Source organism: Equus asinus, chromosome 24, assembly GCF_041296235.1.
Source record: "Equus asinus isolate D_3611 breed Donkey chromosome 24, EquAss-T2T_v2, whole genome shotgun sequence".
Lineage (NCBI taxonomy): Eukaryota > Metazoa > Chordata > Mammalia > Perissodactyla > Equidae > Equus > Equus asinus.
Genome location: NC_091813.1, coordinates 44,873,315 through 44,900,059, shown reverse-complemented (window position 1 = coordinate 44,900,059; position 26,745 = coordinate 44,873,315). Strand labels below are relative to the sequence as shown.

Here is a 26,745-nt window from a genome sequence, read left to right as displayed (position 1 = left end):
CCCACCCACACAGGGCATACACTTCTAAAGGCCACAGCAAGGTCAGTTTGTCTGTGTTTAGCAACGTGAGGCTTGTCCCTCACAGGATAATGAACATGAACAGAAGCATCATTCATTCTCACTAAAAGCATACATATTATAAGAAGGGCCTAAACAAAGGATGCTGTAAGATAAAGCAGTATCCTTCACACTTTATTTTTTGTAACGATGAACCACAGTAAAGAAAAGAAAATTTATTACTCACATCCTTACAAGTAGCTGAGAGTATTTAAATAAAAATAATTATTCACTTTATTGGGAGCTGCCCCAAAAGACCCACTGGGTTAAAAGAAAAATACTGGGTTTTATAAGAATGCTTAACAGATGTTTTGTATTCTAGGCAAAAATACCTGGCGCTTGTTTTCTAGAAGAGCTGCTTCCCAAGTCCACATGTCATACAGCACAGCAAATCTGTCCACCCCTGCGTGGGCCCATCCCCAGTCCTGGCCAGTACTTGACTCACTGCCCTCTTTGTGACCTGGGAGAGAAGGGGATGAGAATGACCAGAGACAGGCCTCTTCGTGAAGCTACTCCTATTAAAAATGTGCCCCTCGGATTGTCAGCTCCACTTCATGGATGAAAACACTCAGTCCTAAGAATTAAAACTGAGTCCTGGGATTCCTAAGAAACAACTCAAGAGCCATGAGCAGACACTGGGCCCTAAGTTCATACTTGTTGACTTCTACTTTTTAATTTTAGTTTTGAAGACTAATTTTAGAAATATAACTAAAATTCAGTTAACACGAAATTTTACTGAAATGTCCTTGAACCTATAATTTAAAGGCAAAATGTATGTTTCTCCTTCTCTAAAAACAGGTCCCTGGTGGCTTAATAACACATACTCCACATAATCTGCTATTTCAATTGATGCCAGCCAAGTCCAAACTTTTCAGAGATGTTTCTAAGATATTCTTTAACTATGTTAATTACTAATTTAAATCAAGGAAGATAATCATTGTCATTATTCAGCTAAAATATTTTCCCACTATATGAATGTTAGTTTTCACTGTCAGCATTATTATTGCTTGAAAGTTTTGAGTGGTCTACTTCAGAATGGGATATCAAAAAGTAAGAGATTTTCAGGTGCTGGAGTTTGAGTTCAATAATTATCAAGTATATGATGGGAACTGAACGAGAGAAAGACTGTGATGAGGAATTTCTCCAGCAGCACTTGGGAAATCGTTTCACAGTGAATGACTGTACCCTTACTCGCTCAGTCGGAACATGCTCACGTGGCTAAATGACTACTGCCTAAATGTTTCGATCAAATTAAATCCTCAGCAGCTGGAAATAGTTGCAATGGTATTATAGATTAATATCGACAAAAATGATGCATCAGTATATGGGAGAACCAGTAAAGCCAACAGCAAAAAAGCTGAAATTTAATGGCCTGGAAGGTCGGATGCCGTCACTGCATCCCATGATTCAGATCCCAGTTGTCCACGGCAAAGATAGGACAAGAGTTCAATCTGATATTAGGGTAATTCTGTCTGGGATCTGAAGGGTTAATTGTGAAATATTCTTGGAGCAGCATTTCATAACAATATGAACATGAATTATTCTTAATTGCAGTCTACATATATTACAAAAGAGCACAGATGCTTGCTAAATTTCCCTTTAGGTGTTGCAATGTGTCTAGAAACTAAGCTCTTGCCAAAGGTAATACTAATGCTGCCATATTATTCCAAAAGGAATATTGTTTCCTTACCTTTTGCTAAAATTGGATACACTCGAGTGATGCCCAAAGGAAGAGAGAATACGTACTATGGATTATTTGATTACCCTGAGGAATGACTTCTCTCTCTAGGGCTTAGCTCGCATTTTCCTAGCCAGATCTTCTGGCATCCTCGGGTTTTCTGTTAGGACCCGGATGTCTCTGCTTCCAACTGCAGTTTCCCCAAGGTCAATCACTTTTTTTGTTGCTTAGGGTAAAAAAATCATTAATTTCACTTGCTTACAATGCTTCCCTCAGGGCTCCACACAACACTGCCTGGGCCCAGTGAGTGATGCAGAAAGGCCACTCAGCAAGAAGTAGAGTCGAAACTATAGGAAGAACTATAATCGATTCCTGAAAGAGGAGTCACAGTCTCGAGCAGAAGGGGGACTTGAGCTGGAAACAGACCCATATCTTTTTAAAGCGGGTGTGTGTTGGGGAGGTGTGTGTGCTCATTGAATTTTCAGATGCTATTGGATATGTATTTATATTTTGAGGAGGGAGGTATTAAAGAGAGCCCTTAGTGGGGTTTTCATTTGTTTGTTTGGCTGGTTGATTTTTTTAAATCTGACCTCTGACCTTTTTCTTTCTCAATGTAATGGCTGGCCACGAGCAGCAGTTCCATCTCTAGTTCCTTCAGATCACTCAAGGCTTCGTCATACATGACATGCACTCCTTGCGGGTCCTGGGTGTGGATGTAGCCAGCTCCTGTGCTGTAGTAGTCATCCTGGTTCTCCACTTCTGAGAACTCCATGAATTGGATGCTGTGGACCTGGGGAAAGAAAGCCAAGCCCAGAAGTTACCGGAAAAGAGAGAACTATATTTTGCCAGCCCAAATGGGACCAAGCAGCAGGCTTCTGCTCCCACGCAGTGGGCTGTCAGCGTGGAGCTGTAGATGTGCAGAATGTATAAAAAGCTGTATGTAAAGAAAAAGATATCAGCAAAGAATGTTGGCAGGGAGGGATACTTCCTGAGGTAGACAAGTAGCTAAGTTTTTTCCTGATGAACTCAGGATTACCTGGAACAAGGCAGGCAGCAGAACTGAATTTTAAAGGTGGTCTCTGAAGTCAGAATGCCTGTGTTCAGGTCCTGACTCTGCCAGGGTCTCACCCTGGGCTAGTTACTCAACTATTCTTAGCCTCTGTTTCCTCATCTGTAACATGGGGACAGTGGAGACACCAAAACAGTGTAGGCAGTAGATGACACCATGCATACGAGGCACTTGAGATCTATAAACATTAGTTGTTAAAGATATTTTTGTTTTAATCTTACAATACTTCTAACAAGTATAAACTAATCAGGTTAACACAATCTCGTGTCTTAGTAATATACTGGGTTGAACAGTGTTCCCCTAAGATTCATGTCCACCTGAATGGCGCTCTCCTGCTTCCTCCTGCACCGTAGGGGACGATTCTGCTCCCCTTCTCTAAGGCCGTTCTCTCCCACCTCTGAAGCATCCCTTCTCCTTTTTAGATACCCAGCTCCTTTGAACTAGATATTTCCCAATTGACACTGAAACATGCTCATGTTTTGAAAATATCATCATGTCCCTCCCCAGGTTCCACCTTATATCTCTCCTCCTCGTGGTCCAACCTCTGAAGATGTGATCTCCACTCACTGTCTCCACTTCCTTACCTCCTACTCCTCACCTGTTCCCACCTGGCTTCTCTCTCCATCAAGCCACCCAAACTACTTTCGCTAAGACGAACAATGATCTTTTCTGCACATCCAGCAGACTTTCTCTTGTCCTCTTAGGTAATCTCTCAGGAGCATCTGACACAGTTTACCATTCCCTGCTTCTTGATTCACTCTCTTCCCTGGCCTTCTGCAACTCTACATTCTCATTGCTGTTGCCAACTTTCCAGCCATCCCTTCTTTGATGCTTGAGTTGTATTTTTCTTTATCTGGTCATTGAGTGGCCACACTCAAGCCCCAGTCCTAGGACCTCATCTTTTCCTCCTATACTCCTTCCTTGGGAGATAGTACACTTTCAAAGCTGAGATTACCTTCTTTAGACCATTTGCTCTCCAATTGGTATCTCCAATCCAGACTTCCTAGACCTCCAGACCCACATATCCAATTATCTCTTTGTCATCTGCTCTTGGGCATCTCAAAGGCCCCTCAAATTTTACATAATAAAATCGTGTGATCCTCCCCCACGAACCTAGGCCATCTCCAGCTTCCCCATTTTAGTAAATAGCACCACCACCCATCTACTTCCTCTAGCATGAATCATTCCTGATGTCTCTTTCTGCCTCACCCTGTCTGTCCAATCTCTCACCAAGTCCTGTTGATTTTACTGCCTATCTCTCAGATCCATCCACTTCTCTGCATCTCCACCGCCCACCATCCTAGTCCAAGCTGTTATTATCATTCACTAGGATAATCTAGGAGCTTCTAAACTGGTTTAGACTCTTAATTGGTCTATCCACATTTCCTCTGGCCTGGGCTTTCCCTCCCCTCCATGTCACTCCCAGCTGGCAGAAGATCTTTCAGAAATGCAGTTTTGATTGTCTTCCCTCCTCCTCTTTAATTTCCCTGAAAGGCATCCTATTGCTCACAGAATAAAGCAGAACTCCTTAACAGGGCCTACACAGTCTGGCCCCTTCCCATGTCTCTCCAGTGCTCCTCAGCCAAATGTGCTTTTGCTCCCTAGAGGACATTTGGCCATGTCTGGAGACATTTTTTGTTGTCACAACCTGGCGAGAAGTGCCACTGGCATTTAGAGGGTAGAGACCAGGAATGCTGCTAAATATCCTGTAACGTACAGGACAGCATCCCACAACAAAGAATTATCAAGCCCAAAATGTCAATAGTGCCAAGGTTGAGAAACCTTGGGCTAGTTTCATTTTGCATCACTTTCCACCCAGACCGCTATATCCCAGTCACTCATGTCTCCTTTTGGTTTCTTGTGGGTGCCATGCTCCCTCTGGCCACAGGTCCTTTGCACAGGCTATCCCTTCTCCATGGAAAGGTCTCCTTTCCCCTTTGCCTTGCTAAAGCCCCTTCATCTTCCAACCTCAGCTCTATCATCACTTTCACAGGGAGCTCCTCCTGGGCTCCCTATAGCATCAACTATCTCTCTTTTGAGGTACTTACTAAGGTTGCTGTTTTACATTTATTTGTGTGATTATTGCCCAACCTTTGTCTCACCCATTGGATTATAAGTACTATGAGGGTGAAGAACATGTCTATTTTTGTTCATTATTGTATCCTCATTGTTTAGCACAAGGTCTAACACAACAGGTACTTAGAAAATATCTAGGTAAAAGAACGGGTGAATGGATGGCTTTTAATATTTTTGCATAGATTTCTTTTAGTCTGTGATTTTATGATCCTGTATTTTTAACATATGCCAGTCAGAAATCCTGTGTTTTGCCCTCATAGATTCTCATCTAGTGTTATTATAGCCAATACACGCATGCTCAATGGGAGTGATAACATTCAGGGTAAAAAGTAGTTCTCGGAGGGCAAAAAAATCTTACTCTTTTAATATATACAGTACAGTATACATACTGTACAGATATATGGCATATCTCTTGTATTAACATTTCTTTGGAGGGGATCCCTTAGGGAAAAAAATGTCTAAAAGTAGTCCTTTTGGGAGGAACAATAATAAAAAAAGATTAAGAAACATTGGCCTAGTTGTTTACATTATATATATATATATATATTTTGTTTGTTTGTTTGTTGAGGAAGATTATCCCTGAGCTAACATCTGCCGCCAATCCTCCTCTTTTTGCTGAGGAAGACTGGCCCTGAGCTAACATCCATGCCCATCTTCCTCTACTTTATATGTGGGACACCTACCACAGCATGGCTTGCCAAGCGGTGCCATGTCCGCACCTGGGATCCAAACCAGCAAACCCCAGGCCACCAAAGCAGAATGTGCGCACTTAACCACTGTGCCACTGGGCCAGGCCCTATATATTTTTTTAATGTAAAAATACATATAATATTTACCATCTCAGCCATTTTCAGGTATAGATCAGTGGCATTAAGTACATTCACATTGTTGTGCAACCATTGCCACCATGCATCTCCAGAACTCTTTTCATTTTGCAGAACTGAAACTCTGTACCCATTCAACAATAACTCGTCATTCCTCCTCTCCCAGCCCCTGACAACCACCATTCTACTTACCATCTCAGTAGATTTGGCTACTCTAGATATCTCATATGAGTGGAATCATACAGTGTTTGTCCTTTTGCATCTGGCTTACTTCGCTTAGCATAATATCCTCAAGGTTCATCCATGTGGTAGCATGTGTCAGATTTTCCTTCCTTTTTAGGGTTGAATATTACTCCATTGTATGTATATATCATATGTGTCCATCTGTCAATGAACAGTTGGGAGGCTGCCTCTCCCTTTTGGCTATTGTGAATAACACTGTTATGGACATAGGTGTACAAATATCTCTTTGAATCCATGCTTTAAATTCTTTGGGGTATATACCCAGGAGTGAAGCTGCTGGATCATAGGATAATTCTATTTGTAATTCTTTGAGGAACCATCATACTGTTTTACATAAGTGGCTGCACCATCTTACATTCCCATCAACAGTACACAAGGGTTCCAATTCCTCCACATTCTCACCAACACTAGTTATTATATATACATATAAAGAATCTGATTTTCTTAGCTGTTATTCAGGAGTCATTTAAACTATGGAACCAATGGCTCCCAATCTTTTATCCCCCCATCTATTCATTCTTATAACATCAAAATTTTGCTAAGTTAAGTAATCGGTTGTTGGGTAGAATCCATTTATCTATATATTTCAAGCGGGCATGATATTCTGGCTCTCGGTAGACCCGTCAATTGATTTGTGTATGTTGCATTGCCTATTGTATACCTACAGGAATCCCTCTGGAAGCTTCACAAACAGGGCAGATTACCATGTGCTTGCGTGGTTAATTGTCAATATCAGAAAGGTGGACGAGGGGTACTCTATGAGTCCTTGAGTTCCATGGTTCTATAATTAGCTTTCATGTGCTATTATAAGTACACCAGATAATGAAATACTTACTTTCTCTGAAGAGACTCCTCTTTAATGAATTTCCCATTTAATTATAGTTCTTAATTATTCAGTCAGAAACTTAGAAATCTTCCAATAAGTAAAAGTATGAGCATTTCTAAATATTAGCTGTGGTTTATAATATTCCATTAAAAGGGCATTTGATACTTAAGCACTCCTCTAGCAGGTCACTGTTTTTGGCTTACTTTGCTTTTTGCTATTCTTTAGGCATAAAACTTTTTAATAATTAGGAGCTTCCTTTGACTAGGAGTTCCGAAAGTGAAAGTATTGTTTCTTATCAAATGATAGGCACCAGTGGAGAACAGAAAAGATGCTGAGAAGATGACATGTCACGTACAAAAATTAAACAGCTTGCTTAGGTTTATAAACCAGCATGTTGGCTTATGTTGGCAGTTAGCTCCTATTGCCTGTTATGCAAAATGAGCTCTCCATTGAGGAAAAAAGAGACAACTTAATGAGGTGTGATTTATCCACTTTACCCGAAAAGACCTTTCTCGATGTTCTTGTACAGGGGAATTTTATAAGACTTTAAACAAATGACTACTGGCTTGAGTTCTGAAGCTGACGGAAAGCAATGGCAGTCTGTAATGCCATGATCTATTTAAATGGTCTTTTGTCCCACTCTCCCCACTCCCACCTCATTGGTCAAGCCCTTTATGTAGACATACATATTCCCTCTTTTTCCTTCCTTTGGTTGCTGTCTCTGAAACGTGTGCTCATGCCCATACGAGATGAACTTTGAAGACCAGGTGATCAAATTACTTCATGCAGGATTATGGTGCAGTCTTTATAATATTTCCTTTTTATTTTAATTTCTTCCATGGCCATGTGGAAGAGTCTCCTTCTAAAGGTTTTGTAGTCTACAGAGTTGATCCTTCAATATTATGCTTAGAGAAGTGGCAGGAAGGGAAAGCCAATAATTACCTGTTTGGGTAAGAAATAACCTGATCTTTGGAATGATTCATATGTTTTTAAGTCTGCAGATTAACCGATGCCAAGATAACTATTTGAGAGAAAAATTGGTGGCCCATCATTCATTCTTTTCGATCTATTGGTTTCTGCCATCCCTTATTAAGATGAGTTTTAGGTCTTTTGGCAATGTAGACAGTATTTTTCTGACAAGCTTACCTTTTTTGTAAATCATCTTTGCATTAATTTCAGATAATAATAGCCCAGTTTAAGAATTTCATCAAAATTTGTTAAGTGAATGACTCAGTCCATTGGCTACAATCTTTCAAATATTTTTAAAAGAAAATTAAAAATATCTCCTACTCTCTGCCTCACCTGCAGAGTATAACATTATTATTGTAGCTAATTTTTCTTCATTTGAACAGCATGACATACTTCGCAAAGCACATTGTCTTTTTGTGATCTCACAACCATTCTGTTAATAAGGAGGTTTTCTTTTGTCCAACAAACATTTACTTAATACCTACTATGTGAAAGATACATATCCAACTCTCTACTTCCTTTTACCACCTGAACATCTAGTAAGTATCTCAAAATTTTCGTGTCCTAAACTGAGATCCTGATCTTCCCAACAAACATGCTCCAACCACATCTCAGATGATGGCAACTCCAAACTTCCAGACGCTCAGGCCAAAACTTTGGCATCGATCTTGACTTCTCTCTTTCTCTCACCTTCCACATCCCACCTGCCTGAAAATCAGACTGGCTGTACCTTCAAAATATGTCCATAATCTGACCATTTCTTACCATGCTGTCTTCTTAGACACATCGTCTCTAGTTTGATCAATCTAATAACCTCCTAACTGGTCTCTGCTTTGGCCCTAGAGTACCTTCAGTCTATTCCCAATACAGCAGCATGAGTGTTAAAATGTAAGTCAAATCACAACACTCTTCTGCTCAAAACTCTCCAAGAGCTCCCCTTCTCACTCAATGTCAAATCAGTCCTCACAATGGTCCACAAGGCCCTACATAACCTGTTCCCCATCCTCCAATCTCTCTAACCTCATTTCCTGCTGATTTCCCTCTCATTCACTCTAGCTACACTGTACTCCTTGCTATTCCTGCATTTCTACTGGGCATGATTCTGCCTCAGGGCCTTTGCATTGGCTCTCCCCTCTGCCTGGCACTCTTCTCCCAGTCAGTCACATGATTTGCTTCCTGATTTCCTTCAGGTGTTTACTCAGATAGTACCTTCTCAGTAAGGCTGTCCCTGATCAGCCTACTTACATCTGCAGCATCCATCACCAGCCTCCCCCACTCTCTATCTTCCTTTCCTTCTTAATTTTTCTCCATGGCACCTATCACCATCTTTGCTAGTCCACAAAGGCTAGGTTATTCTGTGACAAACAATCCCAAAGCCCAGTGGTCTTCAGTTAAAATTAATTTCTCTCTCATGCAGAGCCCGCTGCAGGACTAGTTACTTTCTAGGCAGCTATCTTGCAGCAGCAACCCAGAGATCCAAGATGTTTCCGTTTTGTGGCTCGACATGTGCCCTCTATTGGCTGCAGTAGGGGAAGAGAGCTGGAGGGTCATCGACCAGCTCTTGCATCTTTGGCCTGGAAGTGACACATGTCATTTCTGCTCACAGCCCACTGCCCAAAGCTTATCAGATGGCCCCACCCAACTGTAAGGGGCTAGGAAGTCTGAGGAAGCTTTGCTGCCAAACCATCTGATATATAGAGTATGTTACTTTGTTATTTATTTGATGTCTGTCTCTTTCCACTAAATAGTCCCAAGATGGCAGGGGTTTGTGCCAGTTTTATTTACTGCTTTATCCCCAGTGCCTAGAACAGTGCCTAGTATATTTATTGGTCAGAACGTTTGTGGAATGAATGAGTGAATGAATGAATGACAGCCTGTGGGAGTAGATAAGCCAACAGTCTGGCATGGCACTGAGCTGAGTGCTGTAATGGAGGTAGACAAGCCATGGGGAGATGCAGTCAGCTCTGCATAGAGATGTAGGAAGGCTTCCAGAGAGGTGATATTTGAATGGACTCTTGAATAGAGTAGGCATTTACCAAGGAACGAGGAGGTGAGGGACGGAAGGGCCAGTATTTACAAGGCCCAGAGGCATGAAACAGCTCTGTCCATTCAGAGAAGGGCCAGATCCAGCTCCTTATGGATGGAGGTAAAGGGACAGTGGAGGGAAATGAGGTCCAAGAGGTTGGCAGGGGCCAGACTGTGCCCAGCCTTGTAAATGTCATCAAGGAGCCTGGATTTTATCTTGTGAGAAAGAGGAAACTCATGAAGGACTTCAAGACTTCAAGCAAGGGAATAAACATGATTACATTTCAGCAAAGATCTTGAGAAATTTACAAAGCAAGGAGGAGAACACTTCTCTTATTTAAAATTCTCTGTTCCACACCAACATTGGAATTAGTCTATATCCTAAGGAAAGCCTAGTCCCTCATGGTTTGGCCTGCTTTCTTCTGAGGCCTCATCTCCCACCACTTGCTCACGATAGCCTCTGCTACTAGCATGTCATGTCCAGGCAGATCCTGAACACACCAAGGGGTGTCAGGCCTCTGTGCCTGAAGAGACATACTCAAGGTCAAACAGCCAGGAAAAGCCTGCTGCCTTTCATTCTGGGTCTCTTTCTACTCTGCCGCACGCTTAAAGTAAGCTCCTGAAGTAGCCAAGCGTCCGTGATGGGTTGCAGGTGCTTTCCTTCTCTGGGACTGTCATTGAGTGAATATTTGTTAATACTAGCCCAAGATTTTACTCATCAAACACACTGGGCCCAGGGAAGGGGTCTCTATCTTAGATCTTCTCCAATGTCAGCTCCTGGGGCTCCTTGCCCGCTCAGTAGCCTCAGCCCTAGGCCTGATGAGATCAACTCAACAAATTAGCATCTGTGCCTCCCATCTCCTACATGGGAGAGAATCACATAACCAGGTCTGGACATTCTATTTTAAATGCTGACAAGGCCACACACATGGAGTGCTGCTAAACCACATGGTTCTATTAAAGACTGAAAGAAGGCCACTTCCTTGAGTTTCTCACACTAAAGTAGTAGCTATAGCTGCTGGCAGCTTCTGAGGGTGCTGTTATTCCTACTGTTTATGACAACATGGGAAAGAAATATGGCCTTACCCTTGAGCAGCTCCTCCTACAATCAAGGGGGCAGGATAGGATTTGTCTCCCCTCTCCTCCTTCATTTCTACCCCTTACACCCATACCAGAACAAACAAACTGGGAGAGGGCTCAGTGGTAAAAAAAAATCTTTTTTTAATCTATTGGCAAATAACACACCACAGCTATGGTATGAGCAGGCTCAATATTAGCAAGAGAAAGACGTGTTTCTTTCAAAAGTGTCTTAACCTTCCTCTCTAGCACCACTGAGAGGTGTACTAACCAGACTTGACTAACTAACAGCTAGGAGCAAAGGAGGGGGGCAGAGGTGTAAAAGAAGAAGTCTGTGTATGGTGAGGGAATGGGTGAAGGGAGTATTTATTAGGGAAAGAGATCAAAAAATCTCCCGGATGCTGAATGAAGGTTGGACTCTAGGTGACTGGATGGGAAAAATAAGAAAATGCTTTTCAATATCTAGAGCTGAACTGCTCAATACAGGAGCCTCTAACCACATGTGGCTATTGAGCACTTGCAGTGTGGCTTGTCTGAGTTGATATGTGCTGTACATATAAGCTGCATACCAGATTTTTAAGACTTAGTACAAAAAAATGTATAATGTCTCCTCAAAGATCTCTTTATATTGATTACATTTTAAAGTGGTAATATTTTGGATACATTGGGTTAAATAGATTATATTATTAAAATTAATTTCACATTTATTTATACTTTTTAAAATGTGGCTACTAGAAAATTTTAGATTATATATGTGGCTTCATTATATTTCCTTGGACATTGCTACTCCGGATACTGCATATTCGCTATAGTTGACAATAAGATTTCACACCTTTACAGACATGACAAGCATAAATCAGGGGTCATACAACTTAGAATATGACTTGTTTGATAGCTAAATAGATTTTATTTTTCACATTTATCAACCTAGTATCTTCTAAGAAGATAAAATTCATATTAAACGCTACCTTCAGGAATAAACTTTCTACAGATTGAGATGAAAATATTGCAAGAGAGTCTACAATATTCCAAGAAAATTTAGGCATTTTCCACTTGGCTCCCAAAGAAAAGAGTTTAATATGAATTTTGTAGACTATAGAATAAATATATTTAAGAGATATTAAAAGCACCAAAGGGCAAACAGATTTTTGTAGGCATGAAAGATTTTTTTTATTGTTCAGCTCTTTGAAATTTTTTTCTTTGTTTTTTAATCTGTTTTTTCATTTGGGGCTTGGAAAACAGGAAAGAGGCAAAATGTACCTCCAGCAATGTCAAGGAGGGCTTACAAGAGCTTTGTAAGGACATGTGGTTCTCAGGCTAGAATAACAGAAAGGGCCCCTCATGGCTCTGTTGACTACAAAGTCAACAAACCAGCAGCTGAAATGCTTTCCTTCCTAGTGTGGCCTCCGTGGCTGCTTTTAGAGTGCTCTCTGACTCTGTCCTGTTTTCAAGTGGACACTGCATTTTATTGTGGTTAAAAAGCCATTTGCCTTTTCACCACAATGTTTTTCAAAAACTGTTTCCCTAAGAAACCCCCACCTGTTGTTCCATCATGTTAACTGATTCCAGATGCTAAGAAGAAGGTGGCTTAGGAGACAGGATAAGAGAGGAAGAAGCAGTCACAGCAGGATCCCTCACCTTGTGCTCAGCACATGTCCCATGGACATAGCGGTGAGCTCCTAGGCCTTGCAAGGTGCCCAAGCCTCCTTTGGCCATCGTTACCCAGGAACTATCTTCTTTGGTGGGGACCAGGCTCCCTGCAACCAAGGTAAGGCCTGCAGTGTTGATGGTCAGCGTTCGCTCAACAGATCTGAAATAGTTCAGAATTCCTAAGCAGATGCGCTGAAACGACAACAAAAGCATAGGGTCAGGATCCTGCCCTTTGATAGCCCCACTCTAAAGAGCAAAACTTAATGTGGTCCTGGAGGTTGGCAGGTCAGCTCTACTGCTGAGAAAGGAACACACCACCCCCAGAAAGGCCTGATTTCATGGACGAATCACAACAAAGTACAAAGTGTAAAGATGCATTGCTACTGAAATAGCAGAAAAGCTCCCGTTCTAGACAACCAAACATTTCAGAGGCCTGAATCCACTGTGTAGGGCCATCCACATACCTGCAGCTCCCTGATTCGCAGGTGACGCAGATACAGAAAGGACAAGTAGGTCCCTCTCATCAGGACAGGTTGCCTATCACTGGGCCCAGTTCTGTCATCCAAGCCCAGCAATTGTAGGGCCCTTGCAAAGCTGTACCTTCAGCAGGTAGGAAAAATAGAATAAATGCCTTTCCCCTCAAAGTGGTTCGGAAAATTCACATACACCAAATTGAAGTTATTTTCTTTAACTTAAAAGAGTTTCACAATAGCAACTCTTTAAAAATGCACTGGTGGGAAAATAATGACTCCATATGTATGAATATAAAAAGTAATTTCTCTTAGCAGTAACTCTTGTTAAAACCTAGTCCTAGGGTGAAACATTAATTTAGTTGTCTGACCTGCTTTAACAGTCTTGCTTTTATTTCAGCTTCAAATATTTTTGAATTAACATGTAACCTACACATAAATCAGTCATTCAATTTTCCCCATAGTGTTTAATCCATTTCCTTGAGTCACCAATAAAATGATTTAATTTTACCCTGTCTCTTTTTCCTGCTTGACAGGCTTGTCAGCATGTTGGCTGAGACTTATTTGTGCTAGGCCATTTTCATTTCGTTCCATTGAAAGGTCATCTTCCTTCATATTTTCATCCTAACAAAAAAGTAGCATTAGTTGAATTACATAAACGTTTGCAATATTATCAGGAAAATCACGCTTGGGTCATTACAAAATTAAATCTTATGATCTAAGGCGTATTTAGATGAACAAGTAGAAGGACATCTTGATCCATTTCTATTTGGAAAATCTAGATTTCTAAAATAAATCAGAAGTCACTGTTTTTACTATTATTTAATCTTTATTTTACAAAACTACTCAAAGTATTTAAATAACAGCACCACCACCCCCGCCACCACCTTTCACATGATTCACTTCATGAAAAGCTGATACACATATTTGCAGACATTTGGAACCTTGAACTTCTCTAATCTAGTCTTGTTTCAGGCTGAGAGAGATCAGCGGATTAAACACCTCTTTCTACTTTTTAGCTCTGTGATTTAATCATTTAAAGTCTTGATCCTGTTTTCACATTTGTAAAATGGCATGATAATGGAAAATAAGTTGCTGTGAGAATTAAATGATAAGACATATGTAAAGTGTAATGCCTGGCACCTCATAGGTGCTCAGTACATGTCAGTTCTCTCCTGGCCGTGGACTGCAGTAGTCACTCAGCCCTGTAGGATCAATCACAGAATTTGTGGTTTACACTTATTTCCATGGTCATTTTTCCTGATGTTGGGAAGGATGAGGTTATGCATCCAGGGTTCTAGGGAAAACTGTGAAGAAGGTGACATTGATATATGGTCCTGCCCCTCGCCCTCTGGGCAGCCCCTTTCTTGGTTTCTCTGCTTGTCCCTGGGGATATACCCCATTCTCGTAATCTGTGCTTTTTCATAGTGGCACCAATCGCCATGAAAACACTGAACGGCAATAGCTTAGGTTGAAACCCTCCTCTTTGGGTTACTTATGTTCTAATAGTCGGTTCTTAGAATTCCAACAAGTCCTCATGGCAGAAACTACTGGTTGTTCTCCGATATCTATTTTCCTCTTTTCCTACGGCAATTGAATATTTATCTTGACACATGGCCACCCAGATAAAGAAGACATTTCCAAGCCTCTCTTGTAGGTAGGTGTAGCTGAGTGACTAAGTTCTGGCCAATGGAATGAAAGTGAAAATGCCATGTGCCAGCTTCTAGGAATTTTCCTAAAGTGGCAGCTTTCTCACCCCCATTTTCCATCTGGCTGCTTAGAACGTGAATGTGACAGCTGGAGCTCCAGCTCAGACCAGATGTTGATCTTGGGTATGGAGCCCACATTTGTTGGAACTCCAGGACAGAAGGAGCCAGGTCCCTGAGGACTCCATGTAGCAGAGTTGTCACACCAGCTCTGTATTTCCTACCCCTGGATGTTAACATGAAGGAGAGAGAGAGAAAGCTCCACCTTCTTTAATCCTCTGTTATTTTGTGCTTAACTATGACCAATAGCCAAGCCTAATCTTAACTAATACAGTCCCCAAGACTCTAAAGATAGACTACCAGTCTTTATGACAGGCAGTGGGGAAGAAAATTTTGGATAGGGATATTAAGAAGAATAGGTAAGAGAGAACGTTGTGTAACTGTGCATCATTAAGTAGCTTCCTATTCTGCCTACGGGTAGAGTTAGCTCCTGTCTGTTCCAGGTAAGTGTGCACATCAGTGTATTTCTGTGTAAACATCCCACAACTCTAGGACTGGAAAAGAATCTAGGAGGTGACATGGTACACTCCTGTTCCTTAATGCAGAAACATAAGATCATCATCCCAAAGTAAAGAGAATCTCTGTTATTTTTTAAAAATCTAGGGAAGCATATACTCCATGAGGGGAATAGAATTTTGACAGTTTCTATTTGACCCAGAATTTTGGGCGAGAGGGGCTCTACAGAAGCCTTTGCCTCCCAGGCCTATGGTGCTCTTGTGTCGCGGTTCAGCATTGACCAATGTGGCTCCAGAGGGCAGGTCCAGAGCCACAACCTTTCTCTGATGGGATGGTGACGTTTCCAGCTGCTTCCAGAACTACCCAGAATTACGTAGGAAGGCACTGAAAGTGACGTCAAGTGACAGTGAAAAAACACTCTGAAGGCATGACTGAACAAACCACAAAAGTACAGCTGGACAGGCAGATGGTCAGGAAGAAAGGAAGGGGCACAACGGGCTCGAATGAGTAAAGGGAGAGGATTAGTATCCTCCGGAAAGAGAGACCCAACCACAGCCCACAGAAGGAAACTGTTTAGGAAACACCAACAGTCTGTGAGTGTATTCCCCTAAGAGAACTGGACGCAGTGCAGGTAAGCAGCAGGGCTGCCCAGAAACCAGAATGTCAACGCCATCTGTGTTCAGTCCTTCTTCCTGGGTAGTAAATCCTCTGACATTTACTCTACCTTGTGGCTGGGTCTTTGCCAGTATGGCTGAGTTCATGTATTTTGACAGTTCTGAGATTTACAGTGATTACAAATCTCATTTTCTTCTGGGAAATTGGCAGGAGCAGAGGAGTGGGAGGAAGGGAGGAGGGGATAATTAAAGGAAAAGTAAATCTGTTATGTATTCCCCTCCCCCCAAATATCTCTACAGCTTACCTGTATATATCCACAGAATATATACCCCGAAAGTTAACAATACTCTGATTATATTTGAGTGGTAAAATAATGAGGATTTTTATTTCTTCCTTGAACTTTTCTATATTTTCCAAATATTCTATGATAAATACACGTCACTATTGTCATCATCAGAAAATGTTTGTTTTTTAAATGTTCTATCGAATTTGATGAAGGAAACCAGGAAAAAACGGTGTTTTGTGTTTGCCTGAACTTCCTGCACTCTGGAGCTACTGTATACAACACCAGTTTTGTGAGAGGACACCATGTACTCATTGTATCGCATCATCTCTGGAAATGGAGGGGAGCAGTAACATAGATGGGGGAAATGGCTCTCCCTTCATTTCCTCCCTGGTGTGACCAATGAGAAGAAGCAAAAGAAGAGGAAAGAATACAGTGTTTCCTGCCACTTCAGCACTCCATGAAGTTACAGAACAGTGACCAGTTTAAACCAGGTCTTTAGAAATATGATGATCAATAGTAGTATTTGACATCTGTACATAGCCATTTTAATAAACAGGTAAGGAATGGCTTTGGACACAAGTAAATTTATATAACAGAATTACAGGTTTCAGAGGATGCACGCAGGGCTAGCTGGTCCATTCTTTCTTCTGATCAGGACTACAGTTAAATTATTTTTAAGTTTTTTCAAATGAATATACAAAAAGTGCAGTCCATTTGGACAAGAATCATCTCTTTCTAGTTATACATTCTCAACAATTGACAATTATAAGAAAATTTGGTATTTTTTCCTCTATCCCTCAACCCCAGATCTGTAAGTGAATTCTGGAATTAGAATTGTGTTTAAAGAAAAGAGTGGTCAGCTTTCAATGCTAATAATTGTAGGTAAATGGCCAACTTAAACTGTGATAGAATCATTACAAACATTATCAATGCTTAGACAAACATATTCAATGATAAAATGGAAGTGGGAAAATAGATTCTCTCATAAGATGCTGGTTGGAGGAAAATAGTATAGGACTTTGGCAGGATCTATGAAAAATTTTTGAATGTGTACATTCTGTGACCCAGAAAATCCATTTCTAAAAATCTACGCTAAAGAAACACACATGTGCACAAGGAGGCATGTACAAAAAAGTTCAGTATGGTTTCTCATAGCGGGGAAAATGGTGTCAAGTGTCCGGGGGAGGTGGCTGTGTGATATGTAGTATGTAATAAAATATAATGCAGCCATTAAAATAACAGCAGAGCCATATCTCTACAACCTACTGTTGGGTGAAAAAAGCAAGTTGCAGAAAGATAACCATAGGGTATGACAGATCGTTTATACAGAAAACTAAAACACAAAATTATATTATATATTTTTTTGTATGGAGACATATGTATCGATGTAAATTCAAAAAGGCTTGAAGCAATCACAGAGTTCACCTCTGAGGAAGTGGAATGGGATGCCAGTATTAGAGTCCCCATGAGTTCAAGTTAAAGCATTAACTATTCAGTAGTGTTTCAGTTTTTTACCAAGAGACTTTTAAATTACTTCTGTAGTTTAAAATTATCTTTTTAAAAACTCCTTAAAGAGAAAAATGGTAACTTTACTGTGGGAAAATCTGTCAAACACCACTAACTTAAGCATGTGATCAAGATTAACATGCCCAAGTGATAAATCACATTGACAGCATCTGCCCCTGACATGATGTGACGAGAAGGGTACTTCACTTCTGAGGTGTTCTTCCCCCAAACCGATAACCCCAGTGTAACCATGAGAAAACTTCAAATTCCAATTAGGAAATATTCTACAGGTCGCCAGGCCAGTACTCCTAAAGACAAAGTCACTATAAACAAGGAAAGACTGAGAAACTGACACAGACCTGAGTAGACTGGGAAGATACGAGGATTAAATGAAATGTGGTACCCTGGGTAGGATCCTGGAGCACAAAGAGGACACTCATGGAAAAACCAGTGAATTCCAAATAGAGTGCAATATAATTAACAGTAATGTATCAATGTTACCACTGATACATTAGGCATGAGAAATGTACCATAGTAATATAAAACGTTAATAATAGGAGAAACTGGGTAGGGGATACCTGGGAACTCTTTCTACTATCTTTGCAACTTTTCTGTAAATCTAAAACTATTCTAAAACAAAACATTTAGTTAAAAAAAAAAAAACTCCCTACAGAAAGGTTACTGGTGTGGAGTATTCACCAAGAACTGATCAGAAACCATTCTAGGGGCCGGCCTTGTGGCTGAGTGGTTAAGTTCGCACGCTCCACTTCGGTGGCCCAGGGTTTCGCCGGTTCCTATCCTGGGCACGGACATGGGACCGCTCATCAAGCCATGCTGGGGCGGCATCCCACATGGCACAACCAGAGGCACTCACAACTAGAATACACAACTATGTACTGGGGGGCTTTGGGGAGAAGAAGAAGAGAAAAAAAAAAGATTGGCAACAGATGAAAAAAAAACAAAGAAAAAGAAACCGTTCTGAAGTTGTACTACAATTAGTGCTTATTTTCTCTCAGAGCTATCAATGCAGACAGACCTATGAGGTTTGCTTCCTTCATGAAGAAGGCCCTTAAGAAAGTTATTTTCCATGAAGTTTTGATTGTCACTTGCCAATTTCAGAATCAGGATGCTGACCAGCATAAAGATGCTAAAATTCATATCTCACTGCTACATGCTTGCAAAATAGTAACAGGGCTTTAAAATTCATACTTGCATTCCTGTGACTCCTCCCAGCTACCGCCTTTTACTTAATCCCAATCTCATTTGACTGGTATTCAACATTCAGAGTGGCAACACACTACCCTTGGTGCCATATTACTGGATAAAGTGACTCTTGACCAAAGCAGAAATGCTAGAGGACAAATTAATACCCACAGGAAAATGTGAAGGAATGGGGAAAACTATTGGCTGTTGAGTCAGAATTTCCTTTCTTAAATGCTGTGCTATTTTATTCCCTATTTGGAAAGCTCTTCTCCAGACCGTTTGCATGGCTGACTCCTTTTCATTCATCAGATTTCAGTTCAAATGTCTCCTACTCTGAAAGATCCTGGCTGATCTCTCCGAGGGTGCTCCTCTCTACCTCATTGCCTTCTACTCCTGTGGTTTCTTCCTGGCACCCACAAGTTAGACATGGAGATTTGTTTCCTTGTCCAGTTACCTATTGCATGTCTCATTCCCTGAGCCCAGCACGATTCCTGGCACGAAGGCAGCATCCATGTAACAATCATTGAATGGATGGGACGCTGGAAAACTTGCATGACGCTAACATGTAGCGTAATTTGTGTTATATATCTCCCCTCCTGCTCTACCTCTAGAATCCACAGGTATTCTAAGTCTCTTTAGGGTCTATTTTCATAAATCAACTTGAAAATACAGTGCTCACATTTTTCTCCCTTTGGTCAATTCCAAGAACAACATTCACAAGTCAGGAAATAGCCAGAGAAAGTGGTTTTCTTTTTTTCTTTCTTTTTTCTTTTTAACATTTGGGCAACTGCATTCCAAACAGACTTTTGTGAAAGCACAGACTGCCTCGTATCAGCACCCCGACTTCCCATCTCCTCTGCAGACGGAGGGAAGCAACAACAGAACAGCAAGTGTCCGTTCTCTCCACTGTGCACTGGGTTCCTCCCCTCCGTGACTCTAACTTGGTGTTTTCTGCCTCTCAACACTTACCTGAGCCATCATCTGCTCTCGCCATCCACCTTCTGCTTTCCACTGACATAGTGGTCCCACAGAGGTAACCTCTTTTGTCCCCTAAGTACCCATGGACACTGCCACGACTCTGTCACCTGCTGGCCCGGGCACACCCTGGACCTCCTCACTTCTCCGTGATTTCAAACATGAAGCTCTTCATCTCTGACTCCATCTTCCTTTGCCTCCCACCTCTTCCTCACTCATATTTACCTCCTTTCACTCTCCTCTGGCCCCCAGGAGTTCAATTCTTCCTATTCTCTCAGCCAAGGAGGGAAACAGATTTGTGGCAATGGCTCTCAGATGTTAATAGCAGAACTCCCCAGGTAAAGGTTACATCAGCATCAAGACGTAGAGTATCCAGATCCTAGGAGCAGAGGTCTTGTTTGGGGGTAACTAGGCTGACTCTGCCCTCGCGCCCCCCTTCTTGCCTGCTTCCTATGCCCTTCCCCCTATGTTCGGTTCAAGAAGCAGAAGACCCAGATGTTTTAAATGTCCCCTTGCTAGTATAATGTCCTCCTGAATGGTGACATATACCTCAGTGTGAAATGGCAATGAGATAGGGAAAATGTGGCTATTTTCTCAACTCTGGCAGGATGCTAGCTGAGAAGAGAATCTCCCTGGCGGTTGCATGTCGCATCAGAGAGTTCAGGGGCAGGGAGATCCATGCCATGATATGCTGCATCTGCTCCTGATCTGTGTGGCGAATTCATTTTTCATAAATTCTCTAGATCCTTGTTTAAACGAATTGAAAAGGTATAGAAGTTGTGTGTGCATGTGTGTGTGTGTGTATACACCTGCGTGCACATGTGTGTTTGCTTCCAGCCAATCTATAAGTCATTAGTGTAACCATTTCAGGTTTTCACTTCCTCCCATACCCAGCCCGGGATGGTGGATCATGACAGTGCTTCTCTCTGTAGCATTCTAATAAACTTCTCCATACCTTCAACTTTGTGTATAGTTCTTAGTCACTGTACAATTATCTTTAGGGGTGAATGTAATAGAATTATTGTGCCAAATGGCCTCGCTATAAATTCATGCCCTCTTATCTCATCTGAGCCCTCTTAGCTACATGGTCATCCTTATATTCTTTTCTCATTGGCGATCCTGTAGCCTTCCCCACAGTGATACACCTCCCCACAAGCCACTCTCACCTTCTACTCACTAATGCTGACATCCTCCCCCGCCTCCTCCTCCTCTCCTGAGACAGCCAGGGCCATTCACAAGCTCCCACATCTTATCTTTTTGCACCTGAAAATTCTATTTATCTCATCCACCTCAGGGGAGGTGATGTCATTCTCCCTTTCTCAAAATTACTCCTCCACCTGGTTTCTTCAGTCCCATCCCCTCCTCTTCCCCTAGAGTCATCTGCTTCTCACATTTACCCTTTCCTATCTTCCATCTCCTCTTCTACGCTACTCCTCCCTCTCAGACTTCCAGAAATACATTGAGTCTTCCCATCTTAAATAAGCAAATGAAATAAAACTCTTCTCTTATAGCAGCAAATAATAGCAGATTAGAGCTTCAAAAATGTTACATTTTTGAAAAAAGTTACCATTGTAAAGACAAATATCCACTAGCTTTGTGTAGAAACTTCCTTTCATTGCCAAACTTCATGTCTATCCTATGTAGTAGATACTGGCTTCCCTGCCTCCAATCTCTCCCTCTTTCAATCCAAGAAACACCTTGCTGCCATGTTGATCTTCCTGAAAAATACAGCCTTGTATATATCACTTCCCTTACAGGATAAAGCACAAATTCCTTAGGCTGGAATTTATGGTCATTCACAACCTGCCACCTCCTCCCCACTGAAAAAAACTTCTCTTCACTATATTTCCACATGAATCTTCCACTCAACCAAGCTGGACTTGAACACTCCACGTACAGTATTGCTCTGCATTGTTGTTCATGCTTCTCTCCTAGAATGTGCTCCCTACTTCCTTCTCCACCGCCACTTCCCTAAGCCCCGTGCTTCCTTCAAGCCCAGCTCAGCTTCCTCCTCCTTCAAGAGGCTTTCCCCAGTAGAGCCAACTCTGTGGGGACCACTTTCCCTCTAAACGCTCACAATATTTAACAACTGTCCAACTCATTTGGTGTTTGGCACTGGAGTGTGCAGCTTTGCATTGGTATTTACCTGTTGAGTCTGTCCTGACAGCAACATCTTATATTACACCTCTTTATATCTCTCTTTTTAATTAGCATTTAATCTTTTTATAAAGAAAACAAACTTGGCTAGGAAATAGAGCTTTTGCAGGGAGGGTCTCTGAAAAACTACCAAAGTATTTTTCTTAGATCAACACACTGGTAGTGAGTTGAACAGAAAGGCATATGGGTTATTTCTTTCCGCTGTACCTGGTAGAGGTTGATGTTGCTATAAATGTTCTCCCAGATGTGGTCATATTTGCACTGATGCAAATCCTGGGAAGCCATGAAAGTTGGATGAGATGGAACCGGACGGACTGTCTTTACAGCGTGATCTTGGAGCACTTGCATTACTCGCTCAGGGTTGGAAATCTTGAGTAGATCAGAGATACATTTGCAAATTATATATGTGATAAGGAGTTAATATCCAGCATATATAAAGAATTCCTACAACTCAACAACAAAAAATTAAATAAGCCAATTTAAAAGTGGGCAAAAGACTTTAATAGACATTTCTCTAAATATGATATACAAATGGCCAACAAGCATACGAAAGGATGCTCAACATCACTAATTATTAGAGAAATGCAAAGCAAAACCACAATGAGACATCATCTCATATCCATTAGGATAGCTAATGTAAAAAAAAGAAAAGAACGTGTTTGTGAGAATGCAGAGAAATTGGAACCCTTGTGCACTGTTGGTGGGATTGTAAAATGCTGCAACTACTATGGAAAATAGCATGGAGCGTTCTCAAAAAGTTAATAACAGAATTACCCTATGATCCAGCAATTCCACTTCTGGGTATATATCCAAAAGAACTGAAAGCAGGATCTCAAAGAGATATTTACAAACCCATGTTCATAGCAGCATTATTCATAATAGCCATGAGGTGAAAGCAACCCAAATGTCCATCAACAAATGAATAAACAAAATTTGGATGATCCATACAAGGAAATATTATTCAGCCTTAAAGGAAATAAATTCTTACATATCCTACAACATGGATGAACATTGAGGACATTATGGTGGGTAAAATAAGCCAGTCACAAAAAGACAAATACTGTATAATTCCACTGATATGTGATACCTAGAGCAGTGAAACTCACAGAGACAGAAAGTAGAATGATGGTTGCCGGAGGCCAAGGGAACGGATGGAGGAATGAGGAATTATTGTTTAATGGGTAGAGAGTTTCAGTTTTCCAGATGAAAAGAGTTCTGGAGATGGATGGCGGCGATGGTTGCACAACAATATAGATGTACTTAACACCACCAAACTGCACACTTAAAAATGGTTAAAATGGTCAATTTCATGTTATGTATTTTACCACAATTAAAGAAAAGCAGGAAAAAACATAAAGAGATCCCATGTACCCTTCATTCTACCTCCCCCAATGTTAACATCTTGAAAACTGTAGTACAGTGTTGCAACCTGGATGCTAATATTGATACACTCAAGATGTAGAACAGATCCTTCACCGCAAGGATCTCTCATATTGCCCATTTACAGCACGACTCCCTTTCCTTCCTCACCAGTTTCTCCTTAACCCCTGGAACCCACAAATCTGTTCTCCATTTCTATAGTTTGCCATTTCGAGAGTGTGGTATAAATGGACTCAAACAGTCTTTATGAGATTGACTTTTGTTACTCACATAGTTCTCTGGAGATTCATCTAGGTTCTTGGATATTTCACTCGTTTGTTGCTTTTTATCGTTGACTGCTATTCCATGGTATAGATATACCACAGTTAGTTTAACTATTCACCCACTAAAGGACATCTGGTTGTTTCATTTTCGGCTATTGCGAATAAAGCTGATATAAATATTCATGGAGGGAAAAAAGGGGAGGGAAATTCTGTCACGTGCTACAACATGGATGAACCCTGAGGACATTATGCTAAGCGAAACAAGCCATTCACAAAAAGACGAAAACTGTATGATTCCACTTATGTTAGGTATCTAAGAGTAGTCAAATTCAGAAACAGAATGAGGAATGGGGGTTGCTAGGGACTGGACGGAGGAGGAAATAGGGAACTGCTGTTTAAAAGGCATAGAGTTTCAGTTTTGCAAGATGAAAAGTTCTGGAGATGTGTTTCACAATAATGTGAATATACTGAACACTACTAAACCATACACTTAACAATGGTTAAGATGATAAATTTTATGCTATGTGTTTTTTAACACAATAAAAATATGATAATTTAGTCCCATATTTTTGTTTCACAGATGAGGAAACTAAAACTCAAGGAGGTTATGTGACTAGACCAACATCACACAAAGACTTAGTGCTGGTCTAAAATCTGGCTCTTCTGACAATTGTTACTCTCTACTGAAAGCTAACAGGATTATAAAAGTTTGGCAATTAGATTAGAAAGTTCCAAATAAAGCCTTCATAGTGAATCCATGGCTAACATTTTTTTAAAAGGGAAAGAAAATTCGGCTTTCTGAGAACAATTTTAGCAAGAATTTTATCTACTTGGGAACATGGTTACTTTCTTACCTTCAAAAACTTCGCTTGGAGTTGCATTAATACATCTATTCTTCTCCGTTCTTTTAGTCTGGTCAAAAGCTTCTTTTGCCAAGGATCACATTTTGGCTTAATCTAGTGGGTAAACGTGTTCACACAAAGTTACAATGTAACAATGGTTCTAAACAAGAGTTGCAAGCAAAGAGATTCAAGGAGCTTCTGAAATGGGATCTGGCCTCAGAGCTGGAAACTTTGCTGGAGCATGTGAAGTGTTGGAAAGGGTCCGCGTGGGTTCACGGATTTGTGGATGAAGACGGCAGCAGCAGTCACTATTGGTGCCTGGCCTATGAGACGCAGGGGCTCCATCTGGGATAACACAACACCATCCATGAGCAAGAGGGACCCCAATCCATCAGTGTTGGGCATCGCACTTGATTTATGGGGCAAGAGAAGTTTGCCCACAAAGACTCCTTTTGACTCCACATGTGAAGCTTCACCTTTCACACTGACAAGCTCTATTTCAAAATTAGTTCTATGGCTGTAAATACATCAATACACTGATAACTCTCAAATTTATATCTAGCGCTAAGCTCCAGCCTATTATATCTAACTGTCTTCTTGATGTCTATGCTTGGATGGCAAGTGTAACAACCTAAAATGGAAGTCTGGCTTCCCCTACACCAACCACCTATTTGCTTGAGCCCCAGACTTAGGAGTAATCTTTGATTTCTCTCCTTTCCTTCCGTCCATCTTTATTTTGTAAGACTTTTGTTTTCTTCATAATACAATTGATCCATATTATTCATGGATTTTGTATTTGCAAATTTGCCAGTCACTAAAATTTATTTTTAACCCCAAAATCAATTCTGACAGAGCTTTCCTGGTCATTCATAAACATACACAGAATGGTGAAAAATTTCAGTCACCCAACTCCACACTTCCAGCTGAGATCAAACAAGGTGACATACTGCCTTCTTGTTTCAGCTCTCATACTGTAAACAAGTGTCTTTTTATGGTCGATTTAGTGCCACATTTTTGTGCTTTTGTGGTTTCTGTTAGTGATTTCGCTGTGTAAAATGGCCCCCATGCATCGTGCTAAAGTGCTGCCTACAGTTCCTAGGTGCAGGAAGGCTGTGCAGTGTCTGGTAGAAGAAATACATGTGATCAATGAACTTCTTTCAGGTATGAGTTATAGTACTGTTGGCCACAAGTTTGAGGTTAATGAATCAACAACATATTCTTTAAACAGAAACACTCATAAAACAAGGTAATGTATTGATCAGTTGATGAACCTAACCCCGCATTTCCCCTATGAGCAACAGTTTGGTTTTTGTTAATTCAGTGTTTGTGCAACTTTATAGAACATAACTACCTCAAATAATGAGAATCGACTGTACTTACCACCCCCTAAAATCATCTCGTTTAATCTGCTGACTTGTGTATTGTTTGTGAATTGTATGTCTCCAGCACCAAGGGCCATGCCTGACACACAGTGTGTACTCAATAAACAATTTTTGACTGAAAGGCTGGATTTACACAAAATTTGTTATTCTTTGTTCTTGCTAAATAGTCGAGACCACTAACAACAAGAAGGGAGTTCTGACCCAATAGAGAGGGGTACGGGAGTATGGGGAACTTCTAGAGAAGGTAGATCACCATGGCTAACTTCAACAGAGACCCAAGGCAGGACGGAGCTGGAGATCCTGGTGCACTGAGCCAGGTTCTCTCAGCTGCCTGTGTTGAGGACAGACAGGCACCTATCCTTGGTCACAGGGGACAGTTTGTTGAGGGCATTGAGTAGAGGGGACAACAGGGACCTGACAGACTTGGTGCTGCCAGGTTGCCCACTTGGAGGATACTTCATGACATTGCTGACATCAGTGACAGGTGACTGTCACCACAGGTCTCCTTACCTTTATAAAGGAAGTCCAGTTGGCTCTCTTTTTCAAGGCCATACTAGGTCCTGCCAAACCCAAATTCTCTGCTTTAGTTCTCCCAACATCATAATCTGGAAATGTTTGCATTCTCTGTTGCTCCATGAAGATGCTTTGAAATTTTTGGGAAACCTAAACAGGATTAAGAAAAGAGAGGTGGAGGTCAGAAAAAAGCCTCAGTTTGCAGGCAGTTTCAAAAACAGCTACCTATCGCCTCTGAAACAGTCTTGGAGTCAAACTAATTCACAAAACACGACTCTGTGACAATCACAGGACCTTAAAGGTATATAGCTGAGAGGCACATGTATTCAGCCAGCTCATTATCATAATTGTGTGTGTGTATGTGTGTTACTTGTTCTGAATATCTTTTCCAAATGTTGGAAATTATATGATATACTTATTTATACGTATTTTGAGAC

General features: G+C 41.1%; 1 protein-coding gene across 3 annotated transcripts in view; it reads right to left on the bottom strand.

The window, feature by feature from the left end:
* The window catches only part of LOC106829732 (uncharacterized), a 165,397-nt gene that overhangs the window by 102,440 nt on the left and 36,212 nt on the right, over positions 1-26,745 (bottom strand). For all 3 annotated transcript variants that reach the window (XM_070496708.1, XM_044757278.2, XM_070496709.1), the window contains 8 exons: positions 26,306-26,458; positions 24,426-24,527; positions 22,136-22,297; positions 13,476-13,588; positions 12,959-13,094; positions 12,483-12,686; positions 2,333-2,525; positions 390-517 (listed from right to left, as the gene is read on the bottom strand). In XM_070496708.1, the coding sequence (XP_070352809.1) occupies positions 390-517; positions 2,333-2,525; positions 12,483-12,686; positions 12,959-13,094; positions 13,476-13,588; positions 22,136-22,297; positions 24,426-24,527; positions 26,306-26,458 (1,191 nt within the window). The remainder of the gene's footprint in view (positions 1-389; positions 518-2,332; positions 2,526-12,482; positions 12,687-12,958; positions 13,095-13,475; positions 13,589-22,135; positions 22,298-24,425; positions 24,528-26,305; positions 26,459-26,745) is intronic.